At 40.5% G+C, this 24,339-nt stretch overlaps 1 protein-coding gene and 1 long non-coding RNA gene across 5 annotated transcripts in view; one reads left to right on the forward strand and one right to left on the reverse strand.

Annotated features, from left to right (window-relative positions):
• LOC116794281 overlaps positions 1-23,526 on the reverse strand; it is a 37,855-nt gene extending 14,329 nt beyond the window's left edge. Inside the window, exons 1-2 of the long non-coding RNA XR_004359743.1 lie at positions 23,471-23,526; positions 14,547-14,698 (exon numbers count right to left, since the gene is read on the reverse strand). This is a non-coding gene — a long non-coding RNA (uncharacterized LOC116794281). The remainder of the gene's footprint in view (positions 1-14,546; positions 14,699-23,470) is intronic.
• Positions 1,534-23,563, forward strand: GABRA6 (gamma-aminobutyric acid type A receptor subunit alpha6). 4 transcript variants are annotated; one of them, XM_032702829.1, is made up of 10 exons: positions 1,534-1,701; positions 1,822-1,940; positions 2,256-2,323; positions 3,553-3,773; positions 3,877-3,959; positions 4,534-4,677; positions 5,101-5,253; positions 8,995-9,254; positions 17,490-17,750; positions 21,097-23,563. In XM_032702829.1, the coding sequence occupies exons 1-10, from the start codon at positions 1,649-1,651 to the stop codon at positions 21,145-21,147; spliced, it is 1,413 nt and encodes a 470-aa protein (XP_032558720.1). In that variant the 5' UTR covers positions 1,534-1,648; the 3' UTR covers positions 21,148-23,563. The 4 variants fall into 4 exon arrangements, with proteins under 4 accessions (XP_032558720.1, XP_032558722.1, XP_032558723.1 ...); XM_032702831.1 differs by lacking the exon at positions 5,101-5,253 and adding an exon at positions 5,334-5,486; XM_032702832.1 differs by lacking the exon at positions 21,097-23,563 and having other exon boundaries at positions 17,490-17,762.
• The last annotated feature ends 776 nt before the right edge of the window (positions 23,564-24,339 follow it).

Here is a 24,339-nt window from a genome sequence, read left to right on the forward strand (position 1 = left end):
TTTAATCAGTATCAGAGCAGGAACATAACCCTCAGAAGGTTCTGATTTGTTGAATTCCCTTTTCTTCTTTTCCCCGTTCCACCTAGTAGTTCATAGAAGCCTTTGATTTTTCACAGATGTACTGGTATTGTCTGTGAATAAATGAATGCAGATAAATGGTTCTGAGTAGCAGCAAAAAGCCTGAGCTACACTAGCCCATGATGGATTCACAGAGACCTGTGGTGCATTCACACAGCATTTCCAGGGCTTCTCAGGAATTCTGGTTCTCAATGTCCAGAGGCAGAGCTGGAGCTCTGGCGTGTGCAGCCAGTCATAAGTGGATTATATGACACTACTGCCCATGACAGCAGGGAAAGGGACTCAATCACAGAGGCTATCTTGTACTTTTAATTACATTCTTGTATTCTCTTGCTTTTGGAGCATCACAGTCTCTCTTAAACACAAAACTTGAGCACCAAACCCCAGTGTTGCTCTTAATCTATAGTCTTACTGCTGAATAAATACATGGTTCTCTCAGTTTCATGCAAATCCTTGCATTCCATTTCCTGAAAATTAAATATATTTACTTAGAAGCTGCTAATGCAAATGCAGTTTATGCAACAAAATTTTATGAAAACAGTTAACTTTTTTTGGTGTGTTTATTTGTTCATCTGTATTACCATGAGGAAAGAAAACTGACCCAATTTGTTTAGAGTGTATCTAGATGACCCGGGTGCTATGTCAGTCACTGGCTCTGTGAGAAGTAATAAGGCCCCAGAAAAAGCTGGAGCTGACTGAACTTTTTTTCCTTTAGGGCTGAATATGTTAACACACTTACTGAAGGAGGGGACAGTAATGATCCAGTCACTACTTATCAGGACAAAATTAGTAATGATATATAATCCCAGTGGTTTAAAAGTAAGGAGCTCCAGTTCCAACAAAAGTCCTAGTAATGCCTTGGTTTAAAGTCTGAGTGAAATCTGCATCTATAACCCTTCAAAACAGCTTAGTATTAAAAAAAAAAAAAATCCAAAAACAATCCAGAAACCTGAACCAGGACCAACTTTTACTGTTCAATCTTCAAAGATTAATGTTTAGATACTCAAGACCTTTGTACAGAAGAGATCTGAAGAGGAAGAACTGAAGAGGAAAAGTGTTGAGAAAGGTTAAAAACCCCAGTTTATTGTAGGCCCTCCCCCCCAAGTTTTAATGATGCAGAAGCTGCATAATAATCTCCCTGTGAACCATAAACATAATAAAAGCTGAAGCCATTTCTAACATAATCTCTATCAGCAAGATGCCAGTGCTTTTCCAGATTTCCTAACGGGTCCCTGCTAATTCCATGCCAAAACTAGCAGTGGATTTCTTCCTTTTAATCTCCCCTAATGCCTTATTCGATTATTGTCACTGCTCTCCGACCGCGCACCGTCCCTCCAAACCCTAATTCCCGCCCCGGAGCAGTGAGCGGAGCCCGCCCGGCGGGACACGCACGGACAGCCCAGCCCAGCCCGGACAGCCCAGCCCAGCCCGGACAGCCCAGCCCGCACTGCCCGCACCGGGCACAGCCGGGCCGGCCGGGGCTGAGCCGCAGCCCGCCCGCTCCCGCAGGGACCATGAGCTCCAGCTGACGGGCCTGGGGTACCGGGGCGGCCCCGCACAGCCCTGCGGGATGGCCTGGCCTGGCATGGCTCTGCTCATCGCCTGGGCCTGTGTCGCCGTCAGGTGAGTGACACCGGCCCCGACGGCTCCCTCCGGCCCCGGGGAGCGGGACGGGGCCGAGCCCCCTGCCCTGCCCCGGGGCCCACAGCGGGAGGGTGATGCGGGACTCACCTCTCCCCGCAGCCTGGGGAAAGCGCTGGGGGACCAGGGCGACGGAGCGGACCTGTACTCGGAAAACATCACCCGGATCCTCGACAAGTTGTTGGACGGCTACGACAACAGGCTCCGGCCGGGATTCGGAGGTGGCGGGGCCGTGCCCTGGGGGCGGCTGTGGGGAAGGGCGGGCGGGAGCTCTGGGGCCCTCAGGAGGGGTCGGGGGGGGGGGGGCGCTGGAACCCACAGAGCGGGCGGCGAAGGGCCCGTGCCCGGCCCCGGCTCTCGCGGGGCGGCTCCGGTGCTGCCCTCGCACCAAGGGGGCCCTGCCGGCCTCGGGCCCTCCGCCCCCGGTCCCGTTCCGTGTCCCGGCCCCGCTCCGTGTCCCAGCCCCGCTCCGTGTCCCAGCCCCGCTCCGTGTCCCAGCCCCGCTCCGTGTCCCATCCCCGCTCTGTGTCCCACAGGCGCCGTGACCGAAGTGAAAACGGACATCTACGTGACCAGCTTCGGGCCGGTGTCCGACGTGGAGATGGTAAGGGCCCCCTCGCCGCCCCTGCTCTCTTTTCTCGGGATTCATTAGGGTGGCATCTGCGTTGACCGTCATTAAAGCAGATTACGAGGCTTAATCTCCTTGACAATCTCTAGGGCCCAGCAGAGCAGTTTGGCTGGAGCCGCATCCAGCTATTTCCCGGCAGCGACAGCCTGAGGGACACAGCCTCGGGTGAGGGCACGGGCCAGGGGTTAAAGACGCCTCGTTAGCCCCGTTAAGAAGATTGTGAGCACCTGTGGCCCGGTACAGTTTTGCAGGAATGCTGCCTGGAAGGAGACGACCTTAGGAGCAGCTGCAGGGGAGTGGTGCCGCTTCAGAGACAGCTGCCCCTTGCCATGCTGGGTGCCCCCAAATTCAGGGAGCTGCAGACTTGGGTGAACTCTGTCATTCCAGCAGCAGCCCAGGAAAGTGTCCTGGGAGTGAGGATGGCATTGCTGTTCTCATTCTGGACTTGGGTTGCTGTTTTGCCCTTGTACACCCTCTCCAACAGCTGCTGCCTAAGCCTGCAGTCCGGCTTGCAGGCAAGGAGCTGTGGGCTCCACGTACAACCAAAAGTTTTCCCGCAGCTCTTCATCAGTCAATCCAAGAGAAGGCACAACCTTGCATTCTCACAAAACTTGACCCCAGCAAAGGTTTAGCTCCATTTCCTAAGCAACTTTTGCAGGGAGCTCCTTTCTGAAGGCTTGTGAAAATATTACTAAGAATTCTTGAAAAAAAATAACATAGACTAATATTAACTTGACACCATAATCCTACTGTGAAGTGATTCAGTCAGATCAGTCTTTTCTTTGTGAATATCCAAAGGAAGCTGCAGAAGATTGACTGAGCAAGTCTTTTTGTTTCTGGCAATTAAACGTTGATAGTTAGGTTTTGCACTTTGAAAGGATACTAAATTAGACATTTAAACCTCAGTCACTTGGAATTAAATCATTATCTCTGAGAGGACAGTGAGGTTTTTTTCCTTACTCATATCGAATTACCTGCTCACTGATTCACTTCTACCTATTCTTCAAATAATAAGAAAATAGGATATGTTTTCATGGACGACTTTTTTTTAATAACTATTTAATGGTAATAGGATTGGGTGTTTAAGCAGTAAATGAAGTGCCATTGGCATGTGTGTTAGGTTGTGTCATGGAGTTCCTGTTCATACAGGCACTCAGGACTGCTGACCCCCACACAGGAGTCAACCACCTCTTTATTCTCCACAGGAATACACAATGGACGTCTTCTTTCGGCAGACATGGACTGATGAGAGGTTGAAGTTTAGTGGGCCAACTGAAATTTTGAGATTGAACAATTTAATGGTCAGTAAAATTTGGACACCAGACACATTTTTTAGAAATGGAAAAAAATCAATTGCTCATAATATGACAACTCCTAACAAACTTTTTAGAATTATGCAGAATGGAACTATTCTTTACACAATGAGGTGAGAGCCTATTTTTCTGATTTTGGTTGACCTTTATTTTTGATTCTATCAGCAGTTCCTGCATACCATTTTTTTCATTGTCACCTACTCTGATGTGTTCCAGACTAACCATTAATGCTGATTGTCCCATGCGGTTGGTGAACTTCCCTATGGATGGACATGCTTGTCCACTGAAGTTTGGGAGCTGTAAGTTTGTCTGCATCTCTCAGTTCATTATAGTAACACGTTGGTCTACATGTATGTGAGAAGATCAGAAGTGAGATCCTAAGACATTACTTAATGACATAGCTGAAATTTTTTATTATATTTTTATACTGGAATTCTTTTTCCTCTGAGGCTCAGACCATTCATAAGGACATGGACTGATTCACCGAAGGGTGACTGTTGAAGCATATTTTATTGTTGATTATTTTATACATCTAGTAGTCAAAGTTGGTCCCTCAAGAAGGAACTATATTACTTATAGTTTTGAAAATATTTAGTAGATCTGTGTTAATCAATTCTGAAAATATTTAGTTGAGCCGTGGTACTCAGTGTATGTGTTTTAAAGCAAATTAAGAAACCAAAGCTAGTGCATATCAGGTCCCACCTCAGCCATTCTCTTATTGTTGAGGAGGTTTCATTTTGTCATTAATAAGGGTAAGAGCAGCATCCATGTTTTTACAGTCACTTGGGCCACAAAAGGGATTATTCTACTTATTTTTTCCATTGCTTAGAAAATACATAATTAGTAATGGTAATTTTTCCCTCTGTAACTCAGATGCTTATCCAAAAAGTGAAATAATTTATACTTGGAAAAAAGGACCCCTGCATTCTGTAGAAGTACCACAGGAGTCTTCCAGTCTTCTCCAGTATGACCTCATAGGACAAACTGTATCTAGTGAAACAATTAAATCTAACACAGGTAAGATGGAGCCATGTGGGAACTACTGACATTATAAAACACATCTTGAAAATAAATTACAGGGTTTTTCTCATATTGAACCAAATTAGTTTAACTATCTTTTGTTATTCTAAAAACTAAAGTCCTTGGATAGACTAACCATTGTCTCTTAAAAGATAGCTTTTCAATACAGCCTCTTTAAACATAGAACTTTTCATGAGATTTGGAAGAATTCCACCTGCCTCCCTGCCCCAGTGAAAAAAAAAAGAATATTATTCTCCTTTGTTTCCATAAGGTCACTTTACCTTTTTTTAAGCAGCTTATTTTTATTATCCACTAGGAGGCCTGTAAGTGATTTCCTCAGAACATATTACGTTGGGTTTAAGCCAATAATGTTTACTCATATGTTGCCAAAATAATGCTGACATATTTGTCTCTTAACAGGTGAATATGTAATCATGACAGTTTATTTCCACTTGCAAAGGAAGATGGGCTACTTCATGATACAGATTTACACTCCATGCATTATGACAGTCATTCTTTCTCAGGTGTCTTTCTGGATTAACAAGGAGTCTGTTCCAGCCAGAACAGTTTTTGGTATGCTGCACTGAGGTCTTTGAACAGCTCAGCATCACATGTATCATTCATTCATTCCTTTCATTGCTTGTTTGTTTTAGGCGAATATTCCCTTCAGCTGCTCTATTTCCATCTTCAAAGGAAAATAGGCTACTATCTCATTCAGACATACATTCCATGCATCATGACTGTAGTCCTGTCTCAAGTTGTGTTTTGGATCAACAAAGAATCTGTTCCAGCAAGAACTGTGGCTGGTATTTGTGTTTTGTTCCTTTATCATTCATTTCATTCACTGTATTGAATCCTTTGTGTCAGATACTGTAATCCAGTGAGGATTGGGAAACACAGCTGGGACGTTTCAGTGAACAAAAGTAAATACTAAAATGAAACTAAATAATATTCAATCTGTCCATGAGGGTCAAAATTCTTTGGTCAAAATGTTTGATCAGCCAGACTTATTTGTGATATTTTTCAATATATTTTTTTATGCGGGAAGGGACAATTTCAGAGTAAACGTCAACCTCTCCATTTTCTAAAGAGGAATTTTTGTCCTGTGGATCTGTCATTTTGTGAAACCAGTATGTGCTAAAACTTTAAAAGAAAAAGTAAAATCCCATGGCATGGAATGCTTCTCTCTGCCATAAGGTACCTCCTGGAGCAGTCATTCTGCAGTGCTCCCTGCCCTTGGCTGCTCAGGTATCTGAACAGCTGGAAGGGCTTTCCATGGACACAGCTCAGTGGCACCAACAGCGGGCTTGTAACGTGCCCATGGCAGGGCTCGAGTCTTTCCAGTGCTTTGAATTAAAGTTGGGAGTCTCCTTATTTTTTAGTGCTATTAAATTTGACAGCCTCCCCCCCCTTCAATGCTGAGCTGCTCTGAAACTACATTTGTTGATAAGGGGCAGACTTTCACTCACAGCTGTTATTTCTATAAAAACAAAAATAAAAATACTAAATCTTGTCAGAAACTTCATGAATCCACTACCCACATGTACATATTTTGCAACCCTATTTTCTATTAACCCAGTATTTCTATGCAAAAAGTCTCTTTGTGAGACTTGTCTTCAGTGACAAAAAGCATCAATAAGTTCTCTAAGCATAAATGATGCAAGTCTCATAATTCATAATGAGCCTAGAATTGTACTTAGCAGGTTACAGGATTTGTATAAATTGATTTCAGTCAACTGGTATTTCCTACCTGCATGAAATGATATTCATAAAAGCATTGCAAACTGTTTGGAAAGCTAAGTGAACACAACTTCTTCAGGTGCCTCTGAAGGAAGATCAACACTTTTGTTCTTGAAATTCCTGTTGGGCATTGGGATGCAGTTTGGCATCATTAGGCACTTACAAGTATTATTTTCTGCCAGTTGGGGGATTTTTTTAAGTGTTTACAATGATAAAATATCGGGCAATAGATTTCCAAGGATGTTTATTGCAACTGAAGCACAAAATACATATATAGGAGGTTTATGCACTGAGCATGGTGCTACCTGATTTGGCTTTGTTGTGCATCTCCGGACTCTACAGTTGCATTCTCTACATTTTGAGTAAAATATATTTGCCAGGTGGTGGGCAGTGGAAGTCAGTTCTATATGCTTGAACTAATGTGCAAATAAGTCTGTAGCTGATTTGGTAATTACTCCATAAAGACTCCAAACCCTGGAATAACAGTTTTTACATTTCATACTGAAGAGTAAATAAGTAAATATGGACTTAGAAAATATTTTATGAAAATAGTAAAATAGATACTTTCTCAGTATTGTGGAAAGTAGTCATGTTGGCATTTTAAGAGTCGTTGAATCCTTATTCCATTTGCAGTTCTCCCAGGCACACTGTGAATTTATAGTCCTTACTCATTCAGAATCCCATGGATTCTGAATACATTCATCTAAGGAAAAGAGGGCAAATTCCTTTTGACAAAAAAGACTTTCAATCTTTTTCAGGAAAAAAGGAAAAGTTTAAAATAGAGAAGGTTTAAAATGCATCATATTGCAAACAGTTTTCATTTTTACTTGTAAGTTCCAAAACTGAAAGAAGAGAAATTAATAGTAGAATAACAGTGATGTGTCCAAACCAGTTTCTCAGAACAAAATAATTTAGTGACTCTATTTACCTCTAAAATGGATGGCAGTTATCAGGTTTCAGTGTTTGCATTATGTAACAGATTCTTCAAAACTTACCAAGAAGTGTTCAGAGTGTGAAGGCAAGGGTAAACAATCATCAGTTGCAGAGTTTACCAACTGTAATTTGGTATTCAGTTTGATAAAGTAGTTTTCCACAGTGCAGAGCCTGTCATCAATATTCAGTCCACAGTGAGCGAATTCTTATCTAGATCTGTAATAGAATAGGAGACCTATTCCTAAGTTAAATTCCTGCTGCAGTAAGTTTTTATTCAGACACAGAGTATATAAATTTTATTGCTAACTAGCACATGGACAGATTCTAATCTAATCACACATCATATTGAAAAGTTCCCTCTGGACTTCTGAAATTGAAATACAGCTCAACACGCCTGTATTGATATTACAGAACGAGTCTGGCAGATTTGGGAGAAGTAGAAATCCTACTTGTTTTTATATCTCCTCTTTGTGTGTCATTAAAACATATTAAGTAATGGCACTGGGACATAGCTCACCTCAGACAGCTGACAAGCTGGATCATGTGAAAGAGTTGCAGAAAAACTCTGAAAATAGTAAGTGAGGATGCTGCAATATGCTATGACACTGCATCCCTTCCACTGAGCATCATCCATAGCATATTGATTCATCAGCACAACATGACATTGTAACATCTTTTACTTTCCCACCTCCCCTTTCCCAACTGCAGAAAACAGCAGAAGGGGATATTCTCCACCTTACAGTCTTTAAATACCCACCGTTTTCACATCCTAGCAGGCATAATTATAAGTAAATATGAGTCACAGAGGCTTATATGTTAATGAATGAGTTTGTTCTTGCATTTTTGCCTGTATCAGGCAGCAGTGGGAAGTAAGCATATTTCCTACATTATTAATGCTGTACACTCCAAAGCAGAAGGAATAAATTCATGAATTCCTGTGAAGAACTCCATGGGGCCCATGAGCTACATGACCAGATTTGTTGTGTGAAAATAGATAAGCAGCTCTAGAGAAGTAGCTTTTCTGTCCTTCCATATCTGTAACAACAGGGATTTCAAATCCTGATACTGTTACTGAATCTTAAAAAACATATCCAATGATTAAAGACAACAGCTCGGGGGACCAAACTCCTATTACTTGAAATATTTGGATCAGAGGCTCCAACTGTTTTTAATGCAGAATTTGATTGATTCAGTGAGGGTTCTGTAAGCCATGATCTGTCTTGTACAACAACAGGAGAAGAGAGGATCGCTGCTGGGGAATGGCAGTGTGTGAATCTGCATTTCTGTGAAACATTCACTTACCCACCCCTCAAGGACAGCATCCTCCATATTTTGAGCCTGAATTTTGTTATAACCACGTTTACCACAATTCAAAGAAGCTGCACAGTGTAGAATGTCATTATCCTAACTTTCAGTCTGCTTGATGTTTTAAGGAAGTTTGTCCAGAGCTTTCAGATGCTGAAACCAGTATGGATGAGTTATTTAGGAATACAAAATACTAATACTTGTTAGTTTGTTAGTACGTAGGATGACAGCTAAAACAAAAAAGGTATTGGGGTTTTTTTGCATATATATGAATTTAAGAGTAGCAGGGCTGAAGCAAAGTTCTAATGCCCCCATTTTTTCTCTCTTGTTTTCAAGGAATCACTACAGTTCTAACAATGACCACTCTCAGCATCAGCGCACGCCATTCTTTGCCCAAGGTGTCCTATGCCACCGCCATGGATTGGTTCATAGCTGTGTGTTTTGCCTTTGTTTTCTCTGCACTTATTGAGTTTGCAGCTGTCAACTACTTTACCAACCTTCAGGCTCAGAGAGCACTGAGGAAGGCAGCCAGGGCAGCAGCACTGGCAGCAGCACTATCGGCAGCGACTGTACCGGCAGAGGACGAGATTGTCTCGGTAATTGCTTGCTTTTCTGATAATAAGCATCATACAGGAAGAGGCAGCTGAAGTAGTGAATGCAAAACAATATTAAAGTGATCTTAACCTGAAACAGATTATGTAACCAGATCGTGTCTGATTATCACAGACATTGTTCGTATTCAAGAAAATGAAAAGTCTTAAGTTATTCATGCTGTTTATTTAAATCTGAGACATGATTTACTAGAGATGTTTATTTGGTAAGATATTTAAGGAAAGTCATTAGACTGTTATCCATAATACTTCTCTTGAGCAATGCTGTAGGCAGTGTGTGTGGTCAGGCAAGTGTGGTTCTCAGAAAGTCTGCAGAATTTGTAGGAGAGTGTACAATGGAAGGAGCATGTGCCTTGGCCAGATGATTATGGGATCACTGTCAGACACAGTACATACCATAAGTGGGTCATCTGGAAGATGGGTAATTAGCTTTTACATAAACTTGGCATCTGTTACTTCTCTAAAAATCTGTGTTGGTGGAAGTTCGGGGAAAAAAGCATAAATTAAGGATAGATTTTAGAACATGCGAAAGACAGGAAGCCTTTCTAGTATCAAAAAAAGTATGTCAGAATTGCCTGTAAATATTATTCCTTACATCTCAGGCTAAGTAATGAATGCTGCTTCTCAACATATGTTAATATATTTATAACTATAGCCCTCCTGTTTCAAAATCAGTTTTACTACCACAACAATTTCCATTTTTAGAGGAATAACAGAATTGGAATGACCTTTTGCAAAACCTCTGAGTCTGTAAGGAATAAGGAAGTCAATCTAAGAGGTGCCTGTGTCAGGACAACACCTTATTCACCATGTAGTAATGTTTCCACATTTTCTTATAAACAGCAGTTAAAGTACATTTAGGTACATTCAGACCACTAAACTCATAATGGATAAGTTCCATATAATAGCAAAACCAAAGCTCCACAGCATCTTGCTGCTGGTGCTCATTAGAACAAATGCTCTTCAACTGGGAAGCATTATGCTTGTGAGCCATGTTGTATTTTGCTTATAATGGTATTAATATTGAAAAGAAATTAAGACATTATAAGCCATAAGAAAGAAATCAATTTTATTTTCATTAAATATATAAATGCAAAAAGGAAAAAAGAAAATCTTTATATATTTTAATTAAAAATATTTCAAAATACTATGAAGCACCCGCCTTCCCCCTTCAGTCTAGTTAATTTTATTTAAAATATTGCTTTATTTGAATATACAGAATTTTTCACACAGTAGTCAAAAAGTCTGTACACTCAGGAAAGAAAGATGTCAGAAGCCCAAATTCTGCTCTCCTGTACTAGTGGAAGCAGGAGCAGCTCTGGTGCAGTGGCTGACCTGTGCTGGTTTGGAGGAGGGACAGGGGTCTGGCTGAGATCATCCAAGTGCTCCCAGCCCAGCAGGCCTGGGCTGGCTCCAGGAAAGCCTCTCTGTTGACCTCAGTTAACTGAGCCAGGCCTTGGCTTGCTCTGCTGTCAGCTGCAGGCCAGGCCTGTGTGAAACACAAACCTAGGGGTGTTCCACTGCAAAACCCGATGGCAACAAGCTGAGGAGTCATCTGGCCCCTGACACAACCCTGTGTTTATTCATGTGGTGGCCAAGCTTGTGCCAAACCCAAAGGTGTTACATATACACAGGTATAAAAACCACAATGACAGTTAGCTTTTTAATCCATTGCAAATGTAAATTTTCTGTATCAATTTTATTGTTTCATCACTATGGCTTTCTTTATGCAGGAAGATCCCAATACTGGAAGTTGCAGGAGAAGGGAATTGGTGACACTTTCTGGAGTGCACCATTTGGAGTAATGCTTTGTGAGGTGGTCAGGGAATACACCCCATGGATCGAAAGACATCCTTTCCACGTGAGAGACTACATTTAAAAGACAAAAGATTACCACCCTGTAACAGCTTGATTCCCAGTTATTTTCTGAAAGACCTCTTGTTTCAACAGAAAACAGCACAGAGCAGGGAAATCCCTCTGGGAGAGCTTCCTTCTCCCCACAGCCTTGTCCCTGTGCTTCAAAATAACATGGCTTGGGCAGAAGAGGATTCTCATTTTCTTTGAGAACCTTGGCCAACTGCAGAGCAGCCATATGTCACTGGTGTAGAGGATTTAGAATTCCTTAATTACATCAGAATATATTGAATATGTTTAATGGGTGTTCTAGTATAACTAAGGGAGAGAGCTTCTCTTTGGATTATCAAGCACCCTTTATGAGACCATCCTAGAAACAGCTACATGCATTAAAGTCTTGGCTGAGAACATGGCATTTTCCATCAAATTAGGGAGACCTTCCTGCTCCTTCACAATTATCAGATCATCAGGTAGACTGTTAAAAACAAACAGCAACTTTCAATTATATTGACTTTTTGTCATCCCAACAAAAAAAGTAGATGCTGATTATTTGTTTCTGCCTGAGATAAATATTTGTCTGATTGACAAAGCCAGTGCAGAGCAGTAAGGAAGATTTAGAAGTAGCTGATATCACACTCCAAAACAAGAAAAAAAAAAGATTAACTTGATTTCAACATTTTTTTTGTTCAACACTGAAGTCTAATCCCAGTACTTTTTTCCGGGGAAGCAGTGAGAACAAAATTAAGTAAGTTAAATTATGGAAAAAACCTCAAACAAACCTCTCTAGTGTTGTTTGTGTAATTCTGTCTCATTTAGACACTTGAAGCAGTTTCTCTATGCTGCAGAAATTTTGCAAAGTAAAGGTAGAGACAGGGATTGTTTTGGACAGACACTGATAGATTTAAGAGCCAAATGTGACTCTGAACGTTTAAATCTGTTTCACAGAAAAATATATTTTGACAGCAGAGGGGCTCTGTAGCAGTGATATGATTTTTCCAGTATGCTACAAATGAATGTCAGGAAGAGACTCTGCCACAGCACATCCCACTGCAAAGAGGGTGACGATGGCTCCAGTCTCTGCTGTCCTTCATGTGGCAGCAATTTTAGTCCAATGGGCAGGGGATATTTTTCAAAGTCATGTTTTCTGCCTCTGCTTTGCATGGAAAACCCCTAGATTTTCCATGCAAAGTAAAATAGCTTTGAAATAATAAGGTAACAGCCTCTCCCCCTAATCACCTTTACCTGGTGGTTAGGCTAGATTTTGAGAAAGATGAATTTCAGGCCCTGAAGGTTAAGAAAGAATTTGAACATGGCTTTCCCATGCTCCAAGTGAGTTATTTAACCTAAGTAATTTAACCCTTTTACTAAGGTAAAATATGATGAAAACCAATCTGCTTGTTATTCCTCATAATATTTCCAGCAAAGGGAACCTAAATTTCCTAAAGAGATGCCTAAAGGTAGGGCTGTTAATGACTTCTAAACTATAGTCAGCTTTTAATTGTGCAGGACACTGTTTATAGCTGTTTGCAATAGACATCTTTTGAATCAGATCCCACAGATGGGATATGCAAAGAAATGTCTAAATTAGGGGTTATAATGATTGTCTGTCAGGAGATGGATGCTGAAACCGCACAGGGCTGTAAAGAATGAGGTACCTTTGGGCATGGCCAAAAGAAGATGTTACATAATGTGATGAACTTTCCTGCTGCAAGATGCTGCATGTGGATTGTTCAATAGCTGAGCAGTTTTTACAGATCCCACTGTTGGATGGAGGGGCTAATCCATGTTATCTCCCTCTTTGGGATCTGAGTCATTAGCATGTGCTGTCATGTGTGTCATACAAATGTTTGAAACTGCTCAAACTGTATCTACTGATGAGCAGAGACAAAGGATGTTATGTGTTTAATTTAGCATTCTGCCCTTTACAGGCATTGAGTTTTGGTTCTGGGTTGGGTTTTTTGTGTGTATGTTTTGTGACATTAGCAAAGGTCAATATCTTTAATCCAATAAATTATAAAGAAAAGGAAAATAACCCATTATTTTTATCTAAACGTTTAGAGTATATTTTGCTGCATTGCTGCCAGGAAAAAGAGATGTGAGTGAGTAAAAGAGAGACAAGTAAAGACATAGAGATATTAATTTGTTTAAAGTCAGCCAGTATCTGAGTTGCATATTTAAGATACTGTTACTGTTAGATCATAAACTAAACTGATAGTGAGAATATGTATTTGCAGTACAAAGCAACAGAGAAGAGCCGAGAATTCTACAAATATGAATTATAGAAATCTCTTGAGGGAAAGAAACATAAGAACAAAGTGCATTCATAAATCACAGTTACCATCCACATCAAAATCAGAGAAGGCAGACAAAGAATTCTGTTTACTCCTCAGTTATATATGCTGTATTTTTTGAAATCTGGAAGCCAAGAAATTTGCTGAAAGCCTCCTGAGATATTCTGAGAATAAGCAAGTTCTAGTGATATTGAGGAGAGTTGTGAGGGAGCAGCACCTTTATGGACAAGATGAGACTGCTCTGTGGGCTTTCCAGGGGATGGGATTGCTTGGCTGCAAAAGCTTAATAGAAGGCAGACTGTGCCTTACAGAGCACAGACACACCAGGCTTTGTCCAGCCCAGTGTTCTGGGATCACACTAAACAAGGCCCTGGCAATCTGTTCTGTGTCACTGGGTGGGCAGAGACAGTGGCAAGTTTAATTGCCCGATGGGACCAACATTCCACAGGAGTGCCAAAGCACTGCTCTGCCTCAGGGTTCAGTGACTTCAGCAAAGCCAATATTTCATTATGACACTGTGCCACTCTTCAGGCTCCCTGGAACACACTCCTTACTTTCTGAGGGATTGGCTCTGGGAACTATGCAAAATAAGCTGTTCACTGCATTTTCTCTGTGTTCTGTTAATGTTTCATGATGTTATTGTGGGTAACCTTTGTCAAAAGGAGAAGTTAAATCTAAATATAGTAGACAAATTACTGTAGTTGGTGTTCAGAACTCAACTGTAGTGAATTCCAATGAAATATATGAGTTGTGGTTCTGGGGCAGCAAGTCTGGTCTACAGTCAGCTACCATAATGAGAAACATCTTCATTGCATGTGGGAGAGAAATTTGGACTTAGAATTCCATATCCTTCATAGTGGTACACAAGAAAATACACTTGACCCTGAGTTTACACTTTTCCAAGTGCCTATTCAAATGATCACAAAGATTTTACTACCTCCACATTCTAAATATGCTCAGTACTGAACATCATCCACAGACCATATGTTACATCTGTTCTACTTACTATTAACTCCATCACTGGAGCACAACAATTACTGATTCATGCTTGAATGATCCAGAGCAGAATTTGACCCACCTTATACCACAATATTGTAGGACTAAAAGGGCTAAAATTCATCTTAACACTTACATTTTTTGGAACCACTTATTCTCCACAAAGGTGAAGTTATTCCCCAGTACAGTGAAAGCCAAGATACCTTCCAGCCTGTCCAGTTCAGCTCAAAGCAGGGCAGGCAGACAGGGCAGCAACTTGACTGGGAGCAGCCAGGCAGCTCAGTGTGTCTGTGTGAGAGAGGGATTATTGTTCTGATTAGTGCAAGTGGACATGGATAACCCTCTTTCTGTTCCTGTGACACATCTGGAGATCATCCCCCATTTAAATCGCTCTGTTTCTTGCTGTGTTACTGGAAAATACAACCCCAAACATCTGTGTTCCAGATAGGCACAGCCCCAGAGCAGGAATGCTGTTTAACACCATTCCAAACATGGCAACAACCATATAATGTATAGAGGGCATGTTGGAAGTGGTGATGGGTTGTAGGGGAAGAAGAAGGGCAATAGGTAAGAGAGAGAAATACAGAAAAAGTACCTTTTTTTTTTTTTTTCAAATAAAATGTTGTTCTCTTTTTATTCAGACTAAAATCATCTCTCCCTAATTTTAGTTGGATACCAGTCCATTCATCCATGAGCAGAGCTCATGTTGTAGCAACGTCCCTTGTTCTGATTCTCTGACAGTAACACTGACTGCTGAAAGGATAATTCCTGTTATAACTATATTTTAAATCATCCAGGGGACACCAGGTGTGTTAGGCTAGTCTGTTATCTAGAAATTGCGGCCCAAGTACAAGAATAGGCAATGTATTTCAGAAAATGCTGCTTTTCCCTTTAGTGACCCAGTCATTTATCTGATTGCCCAAAATCTGTTCCCATGCTTAGAAATCCTGCAAGATAAATCCCAGAAATGCTGACAGTGGAGTACATTTAAGTGAATGGTTGTCATTAAATCACTCCCAAAGAATGCCTTTGGACATTGCATATCTAACAGCACTTTTCTACCTTAAAACCATTCAAATGTTACCCTTCCATTTTACTATAGATGTCTATGCTGTTATATTGCCAGTTATTTACGTTGTCTAAGACTTCCCTCACCTGCTTCAGTCATTTGGCCATCAAGTTCTGCTGACCAAAAAAGCTACTTATCTAACCCAAGAATATCTGTATGTTGTGCAATTTTTCAGCAATAATCCAGGAAGTGATTTTTTTCAGTTCTTTATTGACAAAGATTTAGGCTCAAGCTCAACTAAACTGTTGTATGTTAGCTTTGTGTTTGAGAGCCTGAGCCATTTCTGTCGCTCTGGGTTAGAACAGCAGAGCACCCCATCAAAACCATACCTGTTAGAACAGCACTGCACCCCATCAAAACCATACCTGTTAGAACAGCACTGCACCTCATCAAAACCATACCTGTTAGAACAGCACTGCACCCCATCAAAACCATACCTGTTAGAACAGCAGAGCACCCCATCAAAACCATACCTGTTAGAACAGCACTGCACCCCATCAAAACCATACCTGTTAGAACAGCACTGCACCCCATCAAAACAATACCTGTTAGAACAGCACTGCACCCCATCAAAACCATACCTGTTAGAACAGCACTGCACCCCATCAAAACAATACCTGTTAGAACAGCACTGCACCTCATCAAAACCATACCTGTTAGAACAGCACTGCACCTCATCAAAACCATACCTGTTAGAACAGCACTGCACCTCATCAAAACCATAACTGTTAGAACAGCAATGCACCTCATCAAAACAATACCTGTTAGAACCCCACAGCACCCCATCAATACCTGTTAGAACAGCACTGCACCTCATCAAAACAGTAATTGTTAGAACAGCACAGCACCTCATCAATAACTGTTAGAACCCCACAGCACCTCATTGAAACAATAAAAACCAACTCAACACTCTTGGCATTCTTCTGTATTTTCTCAACCATCAGATGAATCTTTTGGCTGCTTCCCCACATCCACTAATGGCAGTCCTGGGATATGGCAGTGGGAACAAGGTTTTTGAAATTTTTCTCCTATTTGACACTCCTGTGAAAGTGGGTAACTGATATCCATTAGGCTTGGAGCCTGTGGCAGACCCTGTTCCTAAACCATTTCTGCAAGGAAGAAACCTATTACTTCTACTCTTGTGAAAGTAAAATAATGGCAACTTGGCCACAAATAAAACAGATGTACATAATGAATATACTTGTGAGCCTAGTAACTAAAAGGTAAGCTCTAAACGTTCCTGAGCTCTGGCTGGATTTTCATAGGAGTTTTCTTACAGCTTTCTGAGAATAATTGGACCTGGCTATGAATATTGCACAAAATATGGGAGTCATTTGGTTTCATTTTACCATAAATGAAAATAAAAATTGCCCCATTACAGTTAAGTACATTTGTCTTCAGTCAAATGCATGGAAACGCTGTGGGAATCATGAGATATATTTGAAAAGGAAATTTCATCCTAGAAAAAACAACACAATTTAACATTCATGTCTTCAGCACCTGTAAAGTTACTCCATTGCCTTTTGTGCAGCAATTTTGTAGCTCTTGTGTGACAGCTCGACTTCATTCAGGGAGTGTTTACTGAGCTTATCCCTGGGTTCATGCAGGGAAGACTGTGCTTGAACCAGCCATGTGTGTTATCTTGTTTAAACTTCATCCATATCTGCATAAACTTGAGTCATACCAATATATTGCAACTTAGATGCATCATTACCTTCCTCTCCATTTAGCTCCATCTTTTCTTTTTCTCTCTTGTAGCTTCCATGTATTACTACATTAAAAATATGAAAAGCACATATTCTGTCCTGTTTTTCCAGCAAAGCCTTAGGCCACAAACATACCTCTGTATATTTGCAGTATTTCTGTGATTTCCTTAGGTTGCACTATAGCAGAGAAGCAATGATAAAATCAGAAAGGTGGAGAGAAGCCTAATGATCACAAAACCTAAGACTCGGTATCCAAAAATCACCCTCTTTTTTCCTCTCCCCTCCTCCTTCTTTTCTTCCACAGCACTCTGACTCCAACTCTAACCTGAAGAAGCGAGTAAACTCTGTAACATCTCAGGCAGAGCAGTCTCCTGAACCCAGCATAATATCAAACACTGTATCCCAGTGTCAGGCAGTGTCTGTGCCTCCACCAGCCCCACCACAACCACCAGCTATTGGAGGTGCCAGTAAAATAGACCAGTATTCCAGGATCCTCTTTCCAGTGGCATTTGCAGGATTCAACCTGGTGTACTGGGTGGTTTATCTTTCAAAAGACACCATGGAAGTGAGTAGTTAATTTTCTGAATACTTGTTTATAATATATGTTTACTTGGCCAATATGATTTCAACTGTTCATGTACTCCTGTGACTCCAGGCAATCAATGAGTCCTGTCTGAGGAATCCCAGAAGGTTTGCTCTGACAAACCAGCCTGGCCTGCAGTGCCCTGGAGCAGCTGTGGCATCAGCACAGCACAGGGGCTGTTTGAGGAGGGCAAATGCAAACCCTCAGCTCTCAGCCACGTTGCACTGAGCACAACATGCTGTGTAAGACAATCTGTGATGTCATTCTCGGCAAACAAATTCACCTTAACTCTTCTATTTCTTTACCTGTGTGCAGTAAGGAATGGTAGAACTATCTTTTGAAGCAATGCAGTGAAGGAGATAAGAACTTTAATATCCTAAAGTTTTCTCAGTGAGGTAGTACAGTAAGTCTCCCCAAAAAAGTTTCTTATGCATAGTATGAAAGATTAATAACTGCAGTATAAAGTTTGTGAGTCAAGAATCCCTGGTTTTATACATCTTAATGTTGATTTTCCCTATTTTTTTCATAAAACTGCACTGTTTTATGCAGATAAAGCTGTTAAATTCTTTGCTTAAGTTTGTTTGAATCAGGTAGAGAGAGATATCCATGAGGTCCAGAAGAGATGTGTGCCCTGAAAATTGGGCATGTCTAGAATAATCAGTCAGTGATTAGCCATTAAGTCTTTAATGCTTTAAATCTCTAATTTTTCCCTTTTTGCCTAAACACAGTTAATGGTTTCCCATTTCCTTAGTAAAAAATACATTCATTTGCCTCGTTGCCATAGAGTTTTTGGATCTCCCTGTACATTGCAGTCAATATGATTGGTACATTTAGCTTTATTTAGGACAGCTAGAGAGATAATGAGGGTATTTAGATAGCACTGAATGCACAAAGTCCCCACATCAATCCAAACAGGGGCTGGAGAGCTGTGGGTGAGTGCTGGTGGGGCTGGACCTTCTTCTCCTGGCTCCAAAGGAAAGCTGAGGGAATGTCTGAGACAGCCCAGAGGTGCTGCAGGTCAAGGGGCCCAGGACAGTGCTGAGCAGGTGCCTGGGGCACGTTGGCTCTGCCTGAGGCAGAGGCTCCCAGCCTCTAATTTGGCCGATTGTTGCCCCAGTGTGCCGTGGGAAATGCTCTCTCAGAGCTGGAGATGCTGCCAAGCAGCTCTGTGGAATCGGGAGGGCAGGAAGGTGGGAGGCACTGCCTCTGCCAAACCTTCCTGCAGATGTCTCTCTCGAGAGGCCACAGCTGCCAACTCCTGGCCACTCCAAACGTGGCCAGTGATAAATTCAGCATTTGTGCCAGAGTTACTGATCCTGCTGTTAAAATGCTGCCTGTGTGTGCAAAGTCCTGCCCTCAGGCAGAGCAGGGGAGGAGCGAGCAGCTTCTGGACACCGTGCAGCTCCTGGGGAGGGGTTGGTTCCTCAGCTTGCCCAGCTGCTCTCCAGGGATTCCATTCAGCCTTCACACTTTGCAGCTAGAAATATTTGGAACACAGTTGCCATTTCCCCTGGTACTGAGGAAATATTTACACTAAACCTCGTATATTAATAGTTACATTAGAACTAGCCTTTTAAAATACTTAAAAAGTCTATGACAAAGTGCTGACTATAAATATTTTTAAATGCTACTTTGCAAGCTCCCAAATATGCTCAGAAGCTCAGAAATTATGTTCTGTAGTAGCATCATAGACAGACAGAAATCCAACAGCAACATTTAGAAAAGAGAGAAGTATTGACAGCTGGGGTGTTTGGAATTATGAAGAATATAAACAATTATGTAAAATGTTGATCAAGCTCTTCTTCATAAATTACATTTTCCTGTTTATGTACTCATTTGTAACTAATAATGATTGTGATATACACTGCTAGGTTTCTAAATCAATATGTTGTATCACTTTACCAGTTGTTACTTTCAAGGAAAACTAGGATTTTTTTGCTTTAAAACATTAAAAATAAGTAAGCCTTTCTAGTCAAGCAGAGGAGATACAAAAGTTAGGTGAGCAAAGCACGGCATGTTCAAGGGCAGTTCAACTTAATTTCTGGCTCCCTCAGGCCCAATAGATTAAATATTGTTACAGTATTATTTAGCTTATTCAATTTAAAAAGCACATTTTGTGTGGTATTTCAAGTAAATTGAATATATATCTGTATATCTATATAGATCTATATATCTTTGCTTTTTTTTCACTGAGCTGCTGTGGCTTTTGTTTAAAACAAAATGGGGAAAAATTCATTGAAATAACCAGTTCTTGTAGTGCAGCTTTCCAGGATTTTGATTAGTTTAGTTTGGAGAGCAGAACATTATTCACCAAAGTCTGTCGTTGTGGAGATTCCCAAACCCAACAGCTATACAGTAGCAAACAAGACACATTTGTCTAAATTGGCCAAATGAAAAGTTCTTGAAAGGAGAACAAACCTTTCTGAGAAATGAGAAGTTGTTCTAGATTTTTATTTTGTCATACAGTATATTTTGGCTTTGCTTTTTTGTTTTAAACCTTGCTAAATCCTTCAGCTGAATACTAATTTATGATGGTGACCTTGGTAGGTGAATTGCACACTTAGTTTGTTTTAAAATTTGCTTGCTTTAGGATGCAAAGAGTCCCCTTTTAAAGAGAAGACTACAAGTACTTCTCTGCCATGTAGTTCACAATGCATATGACGTTTTCACATCATCTTACACATCTTATTTCTAAATCTATCTATTTTAATTTTTATATGTAACATTATATTACAGTTTTTCATGTAATAAAACTTGGAATGATGGAGTGAATGACACTAAAGAGGGAGATGATCTTAAACCTTTGATGATAAACCACGGAGAAACAAGCAGAGGCCACCTTTTTGTTTGGGAGCAGAGAAAGATACACCCTCACTAACTGGGCTAAATGTGCTGAGTCCTGGGTATTGTGTGGACACAGAGAGCTCAGTACGATGGCAGGAGGGGAGTTAGGGGAGGAGCTGAGGAAGATGAGATGCTGATGATGGCAAGTGGGGAGAAAACAACAGAGAAAGAAACAAGAACTGGAACAGTATTTGACTCTGGTATGTTGTTATCCACAAAGCTGGCAGGATATGTTGTTATATCATGTTTCAATTTAAACACTTGCAAAATAAAGTTCAGGGAAACAGCCATTTCCACACACACTTAACTGAGCTTTGATGAGCCAGGCAACGAGCATCAGATTCTAAGAGGGTTCTCCCCTGTCATGCAGTTCTCTTTTAAGTCTGCTGTGAGTCAGAAATCACATGGTTTGTTGGTTTGCCCAGTTTTTGTTAACAGTTGGTAACAACCCATAATTAACCTTCTCTCTAAACTTGCCTTGCAGTTTTTTGAACCTTCTGCAATGCATTTCCGAAATGACCCTCAGTCCAACTGAGGAACAACTCCAGATTTCAAGGAAATCGCTCGAGGTCTCAGAGGGCTGAAGAGACTTCAAAAGATTTGTCTGCCTGTCCACAGGTGCTCTCCATTTTCAAACAGGGAATATTTATATTGGACATCACCTGCATGCAAACTCTGGACAAATCAAGAGCTGCACACGTCTTGGAGTTCTAACAATACTTTCTTAAGATTTCTTACAGTGATTCTACTACAGAAGTTCTTCTTAAATTGTTTTGTTTGATTGTCAAAGGAAAGAACGTGCATTTGTTCTAAAACTGTTGCAAACAGTTGAACATTTACATCGATATAAAATATCAATAAAAGGATTTGTTGGGTTGGGTTTTTTTATATAGAATAAGGATTGCTAAAAGGAGCCTGATTCTGAAATGGTTGGGAGTTGCACTGATTTCCATCACTTGACATTGACCCAAAATACTGTTGGAAAGAAATCCTATGAAAAGGAGCTGCAGTTCCATAATGTTTTAATCCTTTTATGTAAAATATTAGTGATTATTTATTTTTATTTCATTTTAATCTTTAATTTGAGATCATATTTATAAAGAATGAGATCTAAGAAAAAAAGGAAACATAGGCTATTTTTTGTGTGCTTCAGCTGCTCAGCTGCCATGGGGTGACTGTTCCTGTTGGGAGTGACCACGGCAGCACAACCAGACTAAGAACAAGCAATTGCTCAGCAGGATCTGGAAATGCAGGACTGAGATGTCAGGGAGCTTTCAAGGTCTAAAGCTGAATAGACAGAAAGATGCAGCTCCCCATCAAGCTGAATGCAAGGCTCCAGCTCCAGGGAACTGCCTGGAAGCAGCTCTGGATAGCTGGTTAAGGAACAAGCTGCATTTCTCAGCTGATTCTACTAAATTGCCTGTAGCAAGCTCCCTAGAAATTTTTTCCAGAGCCAAAGTAGTGTCAGCATATTCAGAGTTTGAAGGTAACAATATTTTGTCATTATCAACACAAACAGCCACAGAATTTCTTCGTTCACCCTTCATCTCCAGAATCCCTCTTTAAATGTGATGAGGAAACATATGCCTAATTCAATCAATCCCAAACCAGTTTTATTGCAGGTGTAATGGTCATTGGTAGGAGTCAGAAGCACACAAAGAAGTTTTAGATGCAGCCAAATAAAAATTAAGGATTCCATCCTATTTTGAAATTAATTTTAGTAAAATAAAATAATAAGATGACACATGGATTCAGGATACTCAGGGTCTTTTGCTTTGTCTAAAAAAGCATCTTAATCCCTGTGAAAAAATCTTTACAGGATGACCAGTGAAGTCCAGTAAGTCATGGACTGTTATTGGCACTGTCCCAGTGGTAGCTGTGTGATGTCCCAGCTCCAGTTGTTTTCCCTCTCCTGTTTCCAGAGGAGTTGGGAGCTTTTCCCAGTGTGGGAGCTGCACTGAACAGGGGCCATCACTCTTTGTGCCCCCTGTTCTCCAACGCTGAGGGGCTCAGATGGGACAATTTAGGGATTCAAGTCAACAATAACCATTGTTTGCACAGATGTGCCACCTTTGCAGTTTGCTGTTCCTGGCACACTTGGATGGATTTGTAAGTGTGCTGAAGTCTTTCTTCATTTTGCTTTGAAACTAAAATTGTAACAATTTTTCCTATTTTCAGCCTTTATATACTATTTTAAGAAAAAATGAAACTATGGATATTGGACAAGTATTTTATAATTTGTAGATACATCTTATTTGAAAAAAAAGCAAATTGTGCTGTATGGACCCAGAAGTAATTTTTTTGGGTAACTAGACTCATTCTTGCTTCACAGATTAACTTTTATTTTGAGTACATTAATTTCTGTAAGAGTTCTCTGAGTATTTTAAAGCTGGTTTATGCACAAAATGAAAATGTTTAAAAGCTGTAGTAAAACAAGTGACACTAAGGAGCTAAATTTTGTATCTGCTCTTTGCCTAAAAGAAAATTAAATATGAATTTTACAGGAGATGCAGAGAGTTACTAAATAGTCACTATTTCCTTGGAGTGTAGTATTTCAATGTGTAAAATGTTGTAATGTCCTGATTAGGAAGCTGTATCAGCACCTTAAAAATGTACTGGTAGCACTTGGTTTTTAACAACATATGTCAACATGAGCACAAAGGCTACTTATCTTACTTATCTTTTTTTTCCAAAGAGCTTCTCATGTGGATAAGAGAGACAAGGGTTGGTTCTCCACAGCTGTTTGAATGGGAGGAAGGGAATGTATATTTTTCTGTTCCATGCTTTGTAGAGACAGGGATGTGAACAATACTGTTAATAATGTTAAGTTCTATCTTTGAATAAATGTAATTACTTACAATTAATGTCAGTTCTTAAAAATCCTGGTTGTGGTCAAACACCAACCAACCAAGCATGACTGTAAAAGAGCAGATAAATAGAAAAAGGTCTTATGTATAGGTTTATATATATATGTGTGTATATATTTTATGTATGCATATATACATATGTATTTCTGTAGAAAATATAAATAAATAATAATAATAATAATTATATTTCTTTATTTAGTACAAATTTAAAGGGGATATGGGTTTCTTCCAATATTTTTGACTGTACTGAAATAGGAAGAGCAGGAGCTAAAGTTGATATAAGATGGGAATTTCTATATGGAAAACAGACTCCGTGGGAAGATGGGCCATTCCTTTGAGCTATTGCACTCTGGGAATACATTATTCAACACTGACCTAACTTTAGATGTATCCTGGTAGAAAGGATTTTCTGGTTTTAGCACACCCACCCCACAAAGTGTAGCTTAAATTCATTTTTAGCATGTTTTGCTTGTTCAGAAGTGCAAGAAACAGAATAACTAAGAACACAACTACAGAATTATGCAACAGTACAATAGAATCTGTTCTCCACCCCTTATTGTTTCATAATTTCTAAACCAAATAAAAATCCAGGCTGAGGAAATGCTAAAGGGGTTGGCACCATTACAGGGAAAATATGGACCAAAGAGCCGTTTTTTGGTGGTGTGGAAGGACAGTGAGCCTTCTAATTCCTTCACATCAGTGGAACTGCAGAAATGGAATAATACTGGAGTGCAATCCAAGCACATGCTGCTAAAAGTACTTTCACTGACATGTCATTGCTCATGAAAGCCAAAATGTCACATGAAAATGAGCACCAACAAGGTCGGTGAGCAGACAGCACCAAGTCAGCACAACTCTGC

The sequence above is a fragment of the Chiroxiphia lanceolata genome, chromosome 15 (assembly GCF_009829145.1).
Source record: "Chiroxiphia lanceolata isolate bChiLan1 chromosome 15, bChiLan1.pri, whole genome shotgun sequence".
NCBI lineage: Eukaryota > Metazoa > Chordata > Aves > Passeriformes > Pipridae > Chiroxiphia > Chiroxiphia lanceolata.